At 35.6% G+C, this 17,435-nt stretch overlaps 1 protein-coding gene across 1 annotated transcript in view; it reads right to left on the minus strand.

Annotated features, from left to right (window-relative positions):
- Positions 1-716: 716 nt before the first annotated feature.
- Positions 717-17,435, minus strand: part of TRHDE (thyrotropin releasing hormone degrading enzyme) — a 364,327-nt gene continuing 347,608 nt past the window's right edge. Inside the window, exons 16-19 of the mRNA XM_045872950.2 lie at positions 12,092-12,259; positions 11,426-11,566; positions 8,868-8,949; positions 717-3,515 (exon numbers count right to left, since the gene is read on the minus strand). Of these exons, the coding sequence (XP_045728906.1) occupies positions 3,372-3,515; positions 8,868-8,949; positions 11,426-11,566; positions 12,092-12,259 (535 nt within the window). The 3' untranslated portion in view covers positions 717-3,371. The remainder of the gene's footprint in view (positions 3,516-8,867; positions 8,950-11,425; positions 11,567-12,091; positions 12,260-17,435) is intronic.

Raw genomic sequence — 17,435 nt, forward strand, 5'->3', positions numbered from 1 at the left:
TATAATCAATGAACTATATTTTTTGTCACAATATTGGGCTGCTTATACTGACTGAAGTGAATTGCTGATGAACATTTCATCCAGTTGTTTGACATCATGCCAATCAGAAACACAGACTTTAAAAAATAATATAATTAGTGTAGACCTATTTCATCATGTATTTTGACGCTGCTTCTGGTATTTGGAAGACCTCCAACTCGTGCAATGGATAGAGGCATTTCAAAAACGTCTGATTTCATTGTAGGAAGGTTTTATTCAAAGTCTAAGGTTACTGTGCCTGTTCTCCAAATAACAACTATGTAATTTTCAATGGTTCATGTTGCTACTCTGAGCCTCAGTTTTCTCATCGGACCATCAGGGCTAATATAATTTATTATGTTTTTGAAAGGAGCCCAATAAAACAGCATGTATAAAAGCTCTTTGCAAATGGAATGCAATTTATAAGTACATTATAATCTTAATAACCTTGTAAGATATTACAGTTATGTTTGTAAATAGCACTGTCACAAAAATCTCAGCCTTATGATAGGAAGTATCTTAGAAATAATATAAACCAAAATCAGCTAAAGCGCCAATTAAAATCTGGGTTATTGAAACTCAGGAATCAACCTCACATTGGAGAAATTAACCTTAGAGCTCGTGCTCATCTATTTTTTAAAAACTTAAAGATTTTAAGAAAAGTTTAAGGAAAAATGTGTGAAAATGGGAAAAACTTTTTATTTATAAGTTACCTGGTGATATTTAATATTCGGTATGGTAAACAATTTAGTTCTGTCTAACTGAAACCAAGTTTTGTGTTGAACATATATTGACAGAGTAAAGATTTAAGCCTAGATATTGAATGCTTTCAACAATTTGTCATTTCATGCATATATAGGACTTGTAAAACATACAAAGAAGAGAAAAAAGATAAAAAGTCTATGTAGAAAATAGAATTTTATAACTACATTTTACAGAATATTCCAAGAGATCTCATTGGTCATTTTATTATTTGGAAAATATTACTTATTTAAACAACTAAAAAATGTTAAAGCCTGATATAATCTTCAACATTGGAAAGGATAAATTATTGAAAAATACGTAGAACCGAAATTCCATCTCAATGCCATTGATACCACTATACTGTTGAACAGATATTCTATGAGGTATAGAACGTTGCACATAATTACACATATAGGATTTGACATCGTAGCTAAACCAGTTGTTCAAGGCCACTAAAATACTGAAAGAGGATTAAGATTATTAACAGCGGGGAGGAAAGAAGAACTCTAAAAGCCTTTCTAACTCAAATCTGGAAATGGTGATTTCACTCAAAAAGAACGTCACAACTACGAAGAATTTTTAGTAATTCATGACACAAAATACGACATCCATCTCTAATTTCTTAATCTATTTACCTCTATTCCATGAATCCAAGAGTGATATTGTACATGTTTTGGACCTGCACAGCAGTGTGGTATTTATTACTGTGATGTCTCAGAACTTGTCCCTTAAGGATTTTATATATGTGATAAGTACTAGTAAAATTTCATGACTTCTGATCAGAATGCCTTTTAGATTTTATACTAAGTATTACTAGGTCTTACTAATACCACACAGTGTCCTTAAAATTCATCTGTTTTACTTGAAAGAAGTGCTGAAAATGTTAGGTATGAGTAATAGTTATTAATTTCTAAAAAGATAAAATTCAATTGTGGGTGACACCTGTTCAATCGATTGGGAAATTGCTCCTTTTTACTACAGACTCAAAATAAATCTATGGCTCTGGCTTCTAAAATACCTATTTTTCCCCCCAATGTTCAGTGACTATTAGAATATATTTCTCTCAATAATTTGCAAGAAGATTTGGAGGAGTGGAAAACCTCAGGACAGTAGAAAGTTGTCCACAAACTTTTGCCTTGGGTCCAGTGATTGTGTTGGTATTTTATAATGGCAAACTTAAAATAAGTTCATTTTTGGATAATCTAAACAATGTTTGGAGAGCTGGCCTACTGGGTGAGAATACCATTTAAAAGCACTTGTGTTACATAACAGACAGCCATGACAAGGGCTATTTAAAATTCTTAGGTAGAAGAGAGCTGTCAATGCCAAAGGAAAAGCTTTGCTCAAGGAAAGTAACTTTCCTCTAAACAGATGGCGCAGCGGGGATCCAAGGTCATTACATGGTATCTGAGCTACTTGAGGCCCGGTCACTTAATGGAGGATTAGACTGACACAGACACAAAGACCAACACACACACACACACACACACAGAGTTTTTAACCCTCTGGACCACCCAACATGAGATGGAAAAACAAATAAGATGGAAAAGAAACGTTTTCTCAGCACTGATAATTATTAAATGTGCACAATTGTTTTATGCAACAGGAAGTTTGACCAGAATGATGACAGAATCTATATTTCGGATACGTGGCTGCCACTTTGGAGAATCAGAAGAGTGTTTATACATAAATTTTGTTTGAACTCATTTTCATGTAGTAGAATAGACCATTGTTCAGGAAATAGATGAAAAAAATCTATAACAGTTGAGAAATTTCGTCAGGAAATCATCAGAAAGGAGAGTGTTAAGATAAATTCTTTTCAGCCTTTTCAAAGTTTGCATAAGTTTATAAAAAGAGATAAAGTTTCTTTGATCAGAAGAGATTCTTTGCAGAAGTGCAGTGTACAACATACTATATACATATAGGGCTTCCCTCTGTACATATACATATGTATACACCATCTATATGACTTTTTAAACATATACACAGCTTTAACTCGAAGAAAATGAGTTAGCAACACAGTCATCATTGCAAGACAATCCAAGTGCTGAAAGAAGGGATAATGATCACTTAAAGGGCTATTTCACCTCCCACATTGCCCAGGACCAAGAACAGAATTCTTTTTTAGTTCTTCTTTCATTGCAACACTGATTGTCATAGATAATCTTTGTGCTTTTGTGTAATGCCCATCCTGGATGTAACATACATTCACATATGACGTCAGACAGTTTAAATAAGCATGCTGAACACAGGCAGGACCACACAACCATGCAGAAAATATTCTGAATATGTTTTTCCAAACTGACTGCAACATCAACATGCATCACTATCATATTTGGTCCTGTACAGCAAGGAATGTACAGCTGAAGCCATCATGGCTAGTTTCACTTGCAAGAGTTTCTTTAGAGAAGAACACCCAGTAGAGAAACAAAACAGAATGAATGAAACAAACAAAAAGTCCCCCAAAACCAAAAATTTAAAAAAAAGAAATTTCCTCCCACACGTTAACGCTGAAAATCTGGCCATTTTTCACATAGCACATTTTCCTCATTCCATAGAAAGCAGGTCTTCTCCCAAAATTTGGAGTTGAATTGTTCATAAGAGAGATTTTAGTGTCTCAGAGCTTTTCCTAACCATTGGAAAAGCTCATCTTGATAAAGCATTTTCCAGCGCACGTTGGCTTCGACGGTTTCCACGGCTCTCAAGAAAGAGGCAGCAGCTACTCCATTGTAGGTCTTCATGAAGTTCTTCAGCTGGAAAAAAACATTTTTGAAGGGTAAATATGCATGTCTCAAACTCCTGTCGAACATATATAAACAAGACTATATGTAAAACAAAGTGCCACAGTCACTGCAGAAGGCATATTTAATATGGGAAGCAAGCTCACTAACGAAATACAATACAACAAATTGCGTCCATTAGGTGCGATGTAGTTTCTTTTGGAACCAGAAGGAAAAAAGAGTAGACATTACAGTTTCAAGAGCTCCAAATTCAGCTTCTTGTTTCATAAGTAAATATTAAAATAGATGTATTTATCTTTTCGTAATAGGTTGAGGGGACTGTGGCCAAGGCTAGTTCTAATTGCAAAGCATATCCAATGTACAAATAGCCTTAAAAACTGAAGATAAGGATTAAAGTTCCCTCTTTGTTGGTAGAGATCCAACTCTTCTTCTTCTCCAAATAAGTAGCATAAGGGCTTGACTCTTATCTTTGGTAGGAAGGGATTACCAGTTATTGGGTGGTGGGAAGAAAGTAATGATGCTATGAAAACTGGATGATTAATGACATTTCAATTGCCCGGGTGACTCAACTTAGAAAGAATGAAGGAAAGCTAAGTGTGGACTCATTTAGCTAGATACTTTGAGCACTTAATTAAAATAAGTTACAATTTTAAAATGCTTTGCTATTATTTTTCTGGATATAAGATTTTCTCTAGAGAGCTCACATATTCTGGGATTGCTCAGGGACTTTATTTCAAGATTAAATAGTAGCAGTTTTTCTTTCTGACTGATATGTCTTAAGAAACTGGCAACCAACCAACAATCGCAATGCTAATAGGCAAATGTGAAAAATCCACTTGCAACACAGAAACATTAGTGGTGTAATTAGTGTGGGTGTGATTCATCACATGGTGGGTGCCACATGGAGGATATGCCAGGAGGGAAATGTAGTGCATCCAGATTGACTCAGGAGCAGGGAGTATGGGGGGAGGGGCATTTAAAATGGACTCTTTAATACTTTTCTGAGTTAATCTAGAAATTGGCTCATTGGTAGCTTGGTTTGTTTATGACAGTGTTACTTTGATTTCATGATACCCATGGGTTTTCTCAAAGTTTTTCCTCTACTTTCCTATAAAGTCCCATGCCCCCCACAGCATTAGCAATGGATAACTATATCTCAGAGCTATATCCTTTATAAGACTTCAAAATCACTATGCTTTGATAACAAACATGTAAAATATCCAACATATAACAAAGATTTATTGATGCTATTCTGAAAATTGATTTGACATTTTACCAGATTTATACAGACTAAGAGGAAGAAGGGAAGACATGGGAGTTTATTGAATATCTTCAATATTCCAGGCATGGTGCCACACACATATGCCCGTTACAGGCACAAAGATATTAAAAGGAAGTCTAATGGAAACATTGAATCATATTTTTAAACTTTAACTGATTAATCCAATAATTCATATATATTTATACGTTTGGACTCATTCATTCTGTATTCCTAAAGCAACAAGTAATACATTATGATCTATGTCTCGAATTGTTTTAATACAAAAGTATGGTATATTACAGCATACATGTGTATATACATTTGTACATTACAGTGGAATTCTTTACATAATATATGTCAATCAGGAAAAAATTGTATTTACTCCTCTTAAAATATATTCTGCTTTATTACATACATACTTTCCTCGGCAGTACTAAATATGCCAGATAGTGATAAATGACCCTTTGGCAACTTTGACTCTGCAGCATGCTCTTGGCCCCTTGAGGAGAGAGAGAGCGAGCCAGCCTGAACACGTGAAGCAAAACGCTTCCGTCCTCCTCAAAGGCAAACTATGGGTTTGAATATGAATGTGTTATTGACACAAAGACAGTAGGTCAGATTATCCTGCCAGAGAACCATCAATAACAAATGTAAGTGGTAGGTCCCCAGGGATTCATTTCTTAAATCACTATTTAAGTGCACTAAATACTTGCCTCATGAGCTCAGAGAGCCTGAGGTGACTCGTATGAATCTTGGGAGTAGCTTATTCGTCAAAACATATATGGCCCACTTTCCGTGGTCGGCACATATTGATTTTATGCCCAGATTCCTCTGCAGCTCTTCTGTCAAACATATGGTTACAGCAGCTATCTAACGGGTCCTGGGGGGAGGGGGGTGTGATCATAGCACCTTCCTGACCCCTTGCCTGATTTTAGAGGCCCCGGGGTAGATGGAAGGGACTTGGCATTCCAGTTTGCTTATTTCTGCAGCTCTTTGGTAGATTTTCTGCTGTTATTAGCTTTTATTACTGTGTTTCCTAAATATTTTTGCCAGTTTATGCTTTCATTTGAAAATGTTGCAAGTTTAGACATTTTTATAAAATAGCATTTAGTAAGATGTCAGAGTTGTTTGTGCTTCCTAGTCTTAGCATAAAATTTCTAGACATGTTTGTTAATTTCTCCATTAGGAGACATTTTCAGGTTTAAAAAGAAAACTCTGATTTTAGGGTACCCTAGGCCCTAAATATCACAAAATAAATTATTTGTAGAGTAAATGGCAAAACCTAATATACTCTCAGTAACCATATAAATGAATTGAATTAGCTATTGCCCTATTATGAGGTTTATATTTTCAACATTAAAACTGTAAATGGGATGTCTGTGATGCACAGGATCTATGTTCCTCCACAACAGGGTTGTAGATTAGGCTCAAGAAGAAAAAAAAAACAAAAACAAACAAGGGCTGGAGAGAATTGCTTAACAGGCATTAGTATGATGGCAAAGGGCCTCTGCAGCTCCCTCAGGTTGTACTTCCATTAGTTTAAAATTAAGGAAATAACACACTGTTTCATAGAGAAATAGTGTTCAAATGGCTAGAGCCACGTAATTAGAAGGAAATTACCAGTTTCAGGTACTAGAATGCAGTTTTTTTTTTTTAAGATTTTTTTTTTCTTTTTATTTATTTATTTGAGAGAGAGAACGAGATAGAGCATGAGAGGGGGTAGGGTCAGAGGGAGAAGCAGACTCCCCGCTGAGCAGAGAGCCCGATGCGGGACTCGATCCCGGGACTCCAGGACCACGACCCAAGCCGAAGGCAGTCGCCCAACCAACTGAGCCACCCAGGCGTCCCTGCAGTTTTGGGGAAGGGACCCTGCAACAATGGGCTGATGGGGATCATTAACATCAAAATAAGTTTTCAGAATTCACAAAGATGTTGATTCCCTTTTGATCTATATATACTCTTGAAAATAAGAATATGCCCCCATCCAAAGGGAGCGCATTGGGTTTTCTGCTTGTGAGGATCATTGGTTATAGAAGGATGAATCTGGAATTTCCTCACCCCTTTTATATTAATGGCGGGGGATCCCTTCATGACATGGCCACTTGTGCTGACTTTCTAGTTTGACAACTGCCCTCTGAGGCTTTGCCATACTTTCATTATCTCATCATTGTCTTAACGATTGGGGACCGCTGTCGTGGAGTGGGATGGGAGTTTGCTTTGTATTCCTTGCACATGCCACAGAGAGATGGTATTATGAAGTTAGCTGCTCCGTAGGTAATGGAATAAAAGCCACAGTTCAGTTTCACGTTTGAAACTGCACTTTTCATTACAAGGACATTTCAAATGACAATTAAATCAAGTGGAAAAATATTAAAAATATGTGTGAAGTAAGTAAGACAAAATGGTTAGCATAGGATAAAATCAAACAAATACCCATTTAAAAGATCTTTTCCCAGGGCCTGGGTATACCTGAAGCAAGGAAAGTATGAAAGATAGACAAGAGTTTGAGGAAGAAGAAAAGGGAGCAGGTACAGGAGAGAGGCAGCAGGAAAGGGGCAAAGGCAGAGAAGACTGGGGAGAAGACAGGAGAAGGAAGGGAGCTACAAGGGAGGAGGAGGAGGGGAAGGGAAGGGTGGAAGCGATTTTTCACATCTGTGTTCACTTCAGTGGTTTCACAGGTTGTGACTAAATGAGTCTTTTACTCACTGATTCCTGAATGTAAAATCAAGAAATTAAAAGTACTTCATTTAAATACAGAGAAAATTGGAAGCAATCATTCATTTAATTGTTCTTTCATTCTGTTTCATATAGCTATGAAAGAAATCCTTCTCATTTAGCTTCCTTTATTAAAAAAAAATTTAGTAAAACATGGGCTGGGGCTTTCAGAACCAAATCCTTTAGGGTTGGGAATACACGGCAGGGATAAAAATTGAATTTCAAATCATTGCAATCAGAGACTTAGCTTAGCTCATCGTGTATAAGAATCCAAGTTAGTGCATGAGAGATGATCATACAACATTGGGCAATATTAGAAGATGTTAAAGATGATGCCAGGGTTGATGCTCCTGGGGAAATGCTGCTCAATATGATTAGCTCTGGGTCACAGTCTCAGGCATTCTGTCAGTGAGAGCAGAGGAAGCCATGATTCTCAAGACCAAATATATAAAATATATTTATAATGGAGTTGAGCAGCAGACAAAAAAGTGATAGATGGTTGAAGCCCAGCTCATCTGAATCATCTAAATGTATCTATATTTTTTCCTCCCTCCTACATACTTACCCCTCCACATTTCACACCCATCTCTTTTACAAATGTGAGTTAATGGTCAAAAAAAAAAAATTATCTCCAGAGAAATAAACCGGAGAAAAAACTATTAATCTCATTATATATTGCCCGATACATTCTCTTTCATACATATGAATTCATTCCATTGAACAGACTAGATAGCATGAGGCATTATTATCACACCTAGTGATCCACTCCCTGTATTGGCCTGACCACGAAGCAAGGAGACTTAAGTTCTATATCTTAACACCAGCCCGGATCTTTTGTACCCAAATACTGAGTCATTGTGACAGGATGGGTCTGTCATTTCTAGGATCCTAAGCTGGGTTCACATCATCAGCCGAGGAATAGATGATTGGATCAAAGAGATCTGGAGTGGATTTGAGAATCATTATATTCAAACATCTCTCAAAGGCATTTTATGCTTGTTTGTTTGTTTTTTAGATTTTATTTACTTATTTGAGAGAGAGAGAGAGAGCACTCACATGGTCAGAGGGGGAGGGAGAGGGACAAGTAGACTCTGAACTGAGTGCACAGAGCACTAAGAGGAGATCTCAAGACTCAGATCATGACCTGAGCCAAAACCAAAAGTCAGATGCTCAACCTACTGAGCCACCCAGGAGCCCCAAAGGCATTTAACGTTTAATATAATAGAAATAATTTTGCAAATAATGAATTCAATCAAGTCTTTATCATGAACGTATGTTTTTTTTAAGAAATGGATATGAGTCTGTTGGAAAAAAATGGTTAAAGTGAATGTATAATTTCATATATTTATAAAAGAAAAACATTAGAACTCATATATTAAAATATTTACCTCTTTGAGTTCACCTTCAGTATTAAGAAATTCTGTAACTCCACTAATGAGTTTGGAATTCATAAATAATGCCTCTCCATACCTGGAAAGATTAAAAAAAAAAGTCTTGATGTTAATATAGGAAGTAATTTAAGAAATACTACTCTATAGATTTTTTTAGAATCCTTTTCAAGGGCTCCATTTGACCAATGTTATCTTGTTGCCATTAAGATCTCTGAACATTTCAAGGTCATTTCACCAGGCAGCCAGGGAGGTGCATTCTGACTGCAGAATACCATCAGATGCCCCCTGATTTATCTCAAAATGTTTCAGAGAGCTCTAAGCTGCAGTAAATTAAAAAAAAAAAAAAAGGAACCCTCTAAAATTAGATTTAGGAACTACTATTATATTTTCAATCCAAGGTTTGAGGGAGAAATATTTTTAAACTTTCTACTTTAAACAACTTAGTTCACTATGAGGAAAAAAAAAATCCCAACAAAGGAAACAGGAGTCTAATACAAACTTGGGCATTATCAGTATGTCACACAGATCCTTTGGTCTGGTCAGTCATAAATGACATTGGCATTCTTTTTCATGCTTAGAAACTGAGCCATTTCTTTGAAGTGCTCCCCAAATATTAGTATGTTTTCATGTAGGCATTAAATTAAAATATTGAGTTGTTCATTTGGATTGCATAATCCTTGTACCACAGACATAAATTCTTGACTCGTGACCCACAGTAAGGAACAATTTGTATTGGTGAGATGGCAAGGTTTCTCATTTTATTGATTTATCTCTGTTGTGCTAAGGATACCTGTCACAGGCTACCATACTCTTAGAATTAAGAAAAGTACACTAAAAAAGATTCTGAGGTTTTGGAAGCAAAGGCTCAGCCCCCATTATAAGAGGTTTTCTAATGCTGCCCTTACAGTAGTATTGTGGCACCTTTCTTTTAGGACTTGTTAAATTGACAATATCTCAAGCCTAATTGTTATATATGGCAAGGGGGTACATGTGGTTTTCTAAGTGTCTGGCTTGAGCAATTGTTGGATGGCCATATTATTTACTGGGGAAAGGAAGACAAGAAGACAGTGATGGATTTAGCTTTGCAGGTACACCTCAGTAGGGGGGTCCAAACAGGCAACTGTCCATCATAGGGTGAAGCTTAGACAAAATGTTTGAGTAAGGGATCTAGATTTGGGAGCAATTGAAACGATCGAGCGATTGGAGTAGATGGCAACTAAAAACAGGGAGAATCTGCAGGCAGGAAATAGGAGTACCTTGGATAGCACCTCCATGAACTCCAGTGTTCAAGGATTGACAGAGGAGTAGGAGCAGATGAAGAAGACAGTCCTATTTGTCAAGATAAACACTTCCATATCTGTAGATATACTGAAATCTCAACCTTTCTACCTTTCGGTTGGAGACCATGGAGTCTCAATGAGACAAAATAAGCATACCAGGAACCAAACATTTTTTGGTTGGAACTGAACAATACCTCCACTATGCTGAACTCTGACAGACAAAACCACTCCCTAAGGAGACTGTGCATTGGCAGATATTTGACACTTTTTAAAGTGAAGTGCTCGTATATATTAATTTCACCTGGTATCTGACTATTCACTATATTAGGGGTACATGAGAGCAAAGCAAGTTTTAATCTTCCAATCATTCCAATTTCTGAGCTGCAAATACAAAAAAGCCAATATGTCTTCTAGGAATATCAGTGCTTTCTGACAATGAAATGTCTGTAGATAGAATTGTGCTTTAACAGGACACATCCATTCAAATTGAACCCATTATACAAGGGCAAGTGAGAAAGCTATACCTTAAAAATGTAGTTTACACACCAGTTTTTAAGAGACAGAACAAGAGGTCTGTTCACTGTTTGGGGACATTTAAGCTTGAGAACACACAGCATCTACAGGCTCTATAATAAATTTAATTTTAAAATGCCATAGAGATTATCAGAGTAATAAATCAACATTCATTATAATACATTTAAATACATAATGAAACGTTTTCTTAAATTGAGGCTGAAGAATTCTCACCATGAAACAAGATGTCTCAGGAATGCATTCCATTGCAACTAGAGTTATACAATGATTCAAATGTTCCTTCTCTATACCTTGGTTTTATTTCAGGTGTTTTATATTTATATTTAAAGAAAATTTAAAACAATTCTGCAGAGGTAAAATTTTCTTGTTATATAATATAATAATTATATCTGATTTATAAATCTTTTTTTTACAACACATTTAGAATATAGTTTTATGATATTTCTTCAATCTTAGACAGCTCAATAGATTTTCCACAAAAGTTGTACTGCTAAACCTTTTTACTCCCACATTTCCATATATAATCACAGTTTTTAATCTTTATTACATGAATAATGTCATAGAATCATTAAAATAATTCTGAGTTTCACAGAAGTGGCAACATCCATCTTGGTTGACTATTTTAAAATCTAATTCTATTATCTGGACCTTGGTTTTAACACAAAAAGTTGGGCCCTTATCTCTCCTATGTCACCTTTAATTTACTCACTCAAGTTTGAATGACTGAACTCTTATTTCTACCTGGTATTTAATATCTTCCATTTATCTCTGAAAAACTTCCAGGCAAGGTCTCGGCCATGTGGATTTCGAGCGACATGGATTATCACATCAATTGCATCTTGATCTAACACCACCTCAGAATTCAGTGATAGATTCAGAAGCCTTTAAGGATAGAATTGTAGAAAAACTTTTAGCCCAATAACTTAAACATTTTTATAAAATTATTGTCATTTTTAAATTACATGCATTAATTTGTCATATTCTTTAAAAGAACAGTCTTGTGTAAACTACTAATACAACTTACCAACAGAACAATTTTCTGTTTATAAAAGGGGGAAGAGCAAAATCATAGCACTTTAATTAGCTCATTAATTAAGTTTTGAAAAATTCTTGCGGGTGAAGAAATCACAATTTTGTTCTGATGCTATCAACTCACTTTAAAAAATCTTTATAGTAAATACTTCCTTTTTCAATGAAATATTGTCCTATTATTTAGTGAGAAACAAAGGTATTTCTTTCGATTCAATTAGCTTTAGTCATGTCAACATGGCAATTTTCCTTAGCTATAGAAGATACATCTTAGAGTAACTAGTATATATTCGAGGAAATAAAATCAAGTTCAGTGTAGTTTGATTAACAGAGAGTACTCTCATTACACAAATAAATTTAGAAAATTAATTGACCCACCTATTTAATAAGTTCCTGTCATCACTGCAAGTTAAGGCTTCCAATAATATTTTCTTCTCAGAAACTGCTGTGGTGGAGTGGAATTTCATCCATATGAATTCCCAGACATCCTCATCTAGTAGTGAAACTCCTGTACAGTAGACGATGTCTCTAACATTTAGTGGTATTCTAAAGAAGCAACCCATGTTGGTTTTCTGTTAATTAAAAGCTTCATAGCATTGAAACTAAAGACAGATGCTGATTTACTACAGTCAGTTTTTTTTTTTTTAAAGATTTTATTTATTTGAGAGAGAGAGAGAGAAACAGCATGAGAGGGGAGAGGGTTAGAGGGAGAAGCAGCCTCTCCGTTGAGCAAGGAGCCTGATGTGGGACTCAATCCCAGGACTCCAGGATCATGACCTGAGCCAAAGGCAGTCACTTAACCAACTGAGCCACCCAGGCGCCCCTACAGTGAGTTTTTAAAAAAGATGATTTTGTTAATTAGACTTTACCTGAAAGAGAATAATACTATATAGTAACAATATTCAAAAATATTGGCAATTGAATGATGTAAAATAATGTATTTTGAATGCAAGTTTTATTTCTACTCTTGAAACTATATTTAAACAAAAATCACGGGACACCTGGGTGGCTCAGTTGGTTAAACGTCTGCCTTCGGCTCAAGTCATGATCCCACGGTCCTGGGACCTAGCCCTGCATCAGGCTCCCTGCTCAGCTAGGAGCCTGCTTCTCCCTCTCCCTCTGCCACTCCCCCTGCTTGTGATCTCTCTCTCTCTCCCTCTCTCTCTGTCAAATAAATAAATAAAATCTTTAAAAAAATCAGAACACAAAGGCTTAAAAAAACAATGCAAACAGGATGCTTTATATTTCCACCAACATTAATACACTTACCAACCAAACATTTTCTCTCATAATTGGTAGACCCAAGAATGACAAGAAAGCACAGGCTGAAGAGACTAATTTGAATAAAACAAACATTTTCTCCTAAAATCATAGACAAGTCTCCCTAAAATTAGTTTTCTCAAATAGGTCTTCACATTTTGGAACCTAGAAGATTACCGATAGAGATAATAAACAGATAAAACATAAAGTAATAAATTTTGAGAAAGTAGAAATTTCTTTTTCCCTACATTTATAAAAGTGACTATAAAAAAAGAACAAATTTGACTTGGACTCCAAAATAAATATTATGGTGGGAAACCGTGAGTGGATTTAATTACTCTTGACTATTTATAAGTTGTAAATGGTCATGTTTACTTTACCATAGCAATTTTTTACTAAATATTGTTCTCTCAAGTCTCAGTATATATCCCACATTTTAAAAACCGAATTCTCTGAAAGAACACTAGAATACTTACAAAAAGTCAAAGACAAATACATGTCTGCTTTGTGTCATATTCAGTGATCTACTATTTAAATTTCTCACTTGTAATTTGAATGTGGCTGATTAAGAGGTGTTTTCTCTGGGTAGCAAGATAAAACAATCTCTTCTAAAGATTTAGGACCTTGATTGATGGTTAAAACACGCTATGGTTGAAGGGGTATTTAGAAAACAGGAGGAAGTGTCTGAATGACCACCAGGAAGATAAGCTTCATCTTATTCTGTTAAGCAGCTAAGTAGGGCTACACTCAGAATATTGAGGATTGTGTTTCAGGATACCACAATGCTTATATTTGCTAGAAGTATCATACAAAATTAATTGTTCCCAGAAATGCCTAAAACTATATTATTCTGTCTCTTCCTAGAAGTAATTTGGAGTATTTGGAGAAAAGTTACTTTAACCTCGCTAACTGAAGCCTTTTTTCTTTGTGGTATTAGAAGGCAAGCACTCTGTTTTGTTTTTAAAGGAACACAGACATCAGAAGAAACCATCCAAGAGCTTCAGAAAACATTGCTACCACATTCAATCATGGTAGATAGCATACAGGATTACAAATATGCTTCCATCTTTACTAACTATAATAAAAAAGTTAAGAAACCTTGTCTTTCTCTAAATCAACAACTAGAAAAGAGGATGAGTCTTTTCTCCCAAATATTATAGGCTACAGAGCAAAACACTGTATCATTGTTATGACTTTGGCCAAGAGATCAATAGAAAAATTTGCAAGAAAAAACAATAAAATGTCTACTGAAATCATCAGCTCATAAATTAATGTATATTTTCTTTTTTTCTCAATGTATATTTTCTTTTTTTTTTTTTAAAGATTTATTTATTTATTTGAGAGAGAGAGAGAATGAGAGACAGAGAGCATGAGAGGGAGGAGGGTCAGAGGGAGAAGCAGACTCCCCGCCGAGCAGGGAGCCCTATGCGGGACTCGATCCCGGGACTCCAGGATCATGACCTGAGCCGAAGGCAGTCGCTTAACCAACTGAGCCACCCAGGCGCCCCTCAATGTATATTTTCTTAATGTTAGACCTAATAGAAAGTCATTAAGCTACTAATATACTAAAAAGAATATAGGGATAGAGCCCATTGAATTAGGTTTTTTACTGCCTATGAAATCCATCTCCAATATCAATGGTTTCAAGTAGAAAAAGCATACAGAAATATAGAAAATGCAAAAAAAAAAAGATATTAACTATATTCCTTAGAAATAACTTGACTGCCCTATATCATAATCAGTAGCAATAGTCCATATTTTGTTATTCAGTAGATGTTGTTGACTGATGCAGAACTGTGTAAGATGCACATACAAATGAATAAATGGACTAGCCCGTCCAAAGCCCTGGGCACTGGCTAGAGGAGCACGAGAGGCAGGAAATAGCAATTCTGTGCAATACCATGTTCCAGGTTATACATTTTATTTAGTCTATATAATAATATCATGCCGTCTGCATTATAAACTTCTTTTTGCAGGAGAGGGAACTCTGTTCTCAGAGAGGATATTTTGCACCATCACCACTATATAGTAAACTGAGATCCAGGATGATCTGTACATGAAAGTCTTTCCCATTTTTATCAGCTTAGAGATGGCTATGACAACAGAAGTATGATCCATTGTTTTCTCTTAGTGGTAGTCATCAGAGTAATATGGACACATCCAACTTATCATGCTCTCAGTGCTGAAGTGGCCACAGGGTTGCCGCTAACCTTTTTTTTTTAAGTTAATTTTCCAATACACAGTTAAATCAGTCATCTTTGAGAAATATTCAATATGGGCAAGACTGGATTTCCAACAATAAGTATCCATGGTGCCCACCAGCACTGAAGCTATCCTTGTTAAAATGCAGCCTCTGGGTGAGCGTAAGGACATAGGTGAGCACTGTACTTAAGGAACTGCTCTATGGCAATCTGGTCATACACACAGCACGGAGAAAAAAGTCTTAAAAGGGCACTCAGCAATAAAGTGCTGGATAAAATGACAGACCACCCTGAAGGAATCTAGCAAGTTATCCTAGGCAAAGGAGGCCTTTAAAAGCAAAGCTGACCAGAATAAGGGCAGATTCCGGATCTCAAGCTGAAGTCCCAAACCAAGAGAGAGACCCCATAATTTGGATTTGCTCTGCCAGAAGCTGCAGGTCAACTTTTCAGGCTTGTCAGCAGCTGTCCCTCTGTGCATAGCAGATGTGTCAAATTTGATTACTATAAAAATGAGACACACATATGTTTACATATATAATCTCAAGCCTGTGGATGGGCCATTGAAAAACCGCCCTCGGTCTCAGCTGCAAATCTCCAAAACTCTCAGGAAAGAAATAACTCTATTAGCAGATGCCATGCGAATGTGCTGCTTCCGGTTCACAGGTCTCCTTCGAAGGGCAAGGACAGAACTGATTAACAGGAGAATACCACCCTGATTTTTCGAGCATCTCTTCCCACGGCATGCACCCCTCAACTTCCTTACCCACCCACCAACTAAGGAGTCAATGGGTAGTTCATAACATTATTGTCCTCATTGCTGAAAATAAAACAAGACTGGTGAGCACTGAATTTGCTAAGGGCCTTGGTTCCCAATGACTTCCATTGTTAATGAAGCCCCTTTTGTTGCTAAATTTGTAAAGATGTTCTAATAACATTTTAGCAAAATGATTGCTCTGGGGACAGTTTAAGATCTCTTTGTATAAACCAAAGTCATTAAGGAACAAATGAAAAAGCTCATTTGTTTGGAAAGCATGGGCTGAAAACCCCACAGAACCCAAGAACCCATAGTTATGAGCAGTACAAATGAGTTTTGTGAGATTCTTGATATCAGGATTACAGGGAGGCACGGCCCCTTCTCATGGACATGGAAATTGTTTATAAGAATGTGAATATCCCATGGTCATTTCTTTTAAGCTGCTGCCTCAGAAATAAATCTTTCAATGGAATTTTATTATCTAGAGAAGGAAAGCTGTGCTTATTTTTCTCTCTGTAGTATCCATATACAGGACCAGGAAGCTAGTCTCTCCTATCTGCCTTCGTAGGAGATGAACAGAGGAATGCTTAGCCAAAAGGAAGTGTCTATCTTCTTGAGGGTCTAACACTGCAGAAAATGATTACCTAATTAGTGTAACTTGTACTATAGTTTTTAATCTATTCTCATTTTAAATAGGATCATGACAAAGTTCATTTGTATGGTAAAAGTTTTGAAAGCAAAATAGTTTTGAAATTGTAACAGTTAGCATCTTGAAATAATCTATTTTGTATTTTGGTGATATGTTGAACCTTTTTTACTTTGCCAAAAGCAAATGCATGAAAACAAAATGCTTTGGGGTAGAAGTTAAAAAAATTTAGTAGGTAGAAAAATAGAGGGATTTTAAAAATTTAGAAAAATCTAGAAAAAATTTTTTACTGAGTTAAATAATGATGGTGGAATGGGACTAGTATTTTAAATCTTAGTAAATTGGTATTTTAGTTATTAAATGGAAATTTGTGAAGTAGGTTGATAAATTAACAGACACATTTCTGAAGATTTTGCTATAAAAATTTTCTTTGTTGTAGGTGTTTTTTAAGGTAAAAAATCAGGGCACATCTAAAATAACAATAAGGGACCTGTTGAAGATATAAATAGCAACACAGAATGATGTATCATAGATTAATATTTAATGATATGATAAAATACATTATTTAATATGATGAACTATATTATTAAGGATGAACATAACATACGTAATATGACTATATTAAGCGAAAAAAATGTAATGTGTATATTAGAAAGAAAGACTAAAAGAAAAAACAAGAGAATATTAACATTTGCCTCTGGGTTGAGGGATTACAGTTAACTAGTCTTTCTTTTTTTAATTCAAGTATTTCAAATTTAATCATTTAATAAATTTGACAATTACTTTGGAAATAAGATAAGTAAATGTATAATTACATTTATAAAGACAAAATTCTATTACTATTAGAGTAAAACATATTCC

Source organism: Mirounga angustirostris, unplaced genomic scaffold (assembly GCF_029215605.1).
Source record: "Mirounga angustirostris isolate CCGP_5_RB_7025 unplaced genomic scaffold, mMirAng1.0.hap1 SCAF_5, whole genome shotgun sequence".
NCBI lineage: Eukaryota > Metazoa > Chordata > Mammalia > Carnivora > Phocidae > Mirounga > Mirounga angustirostris.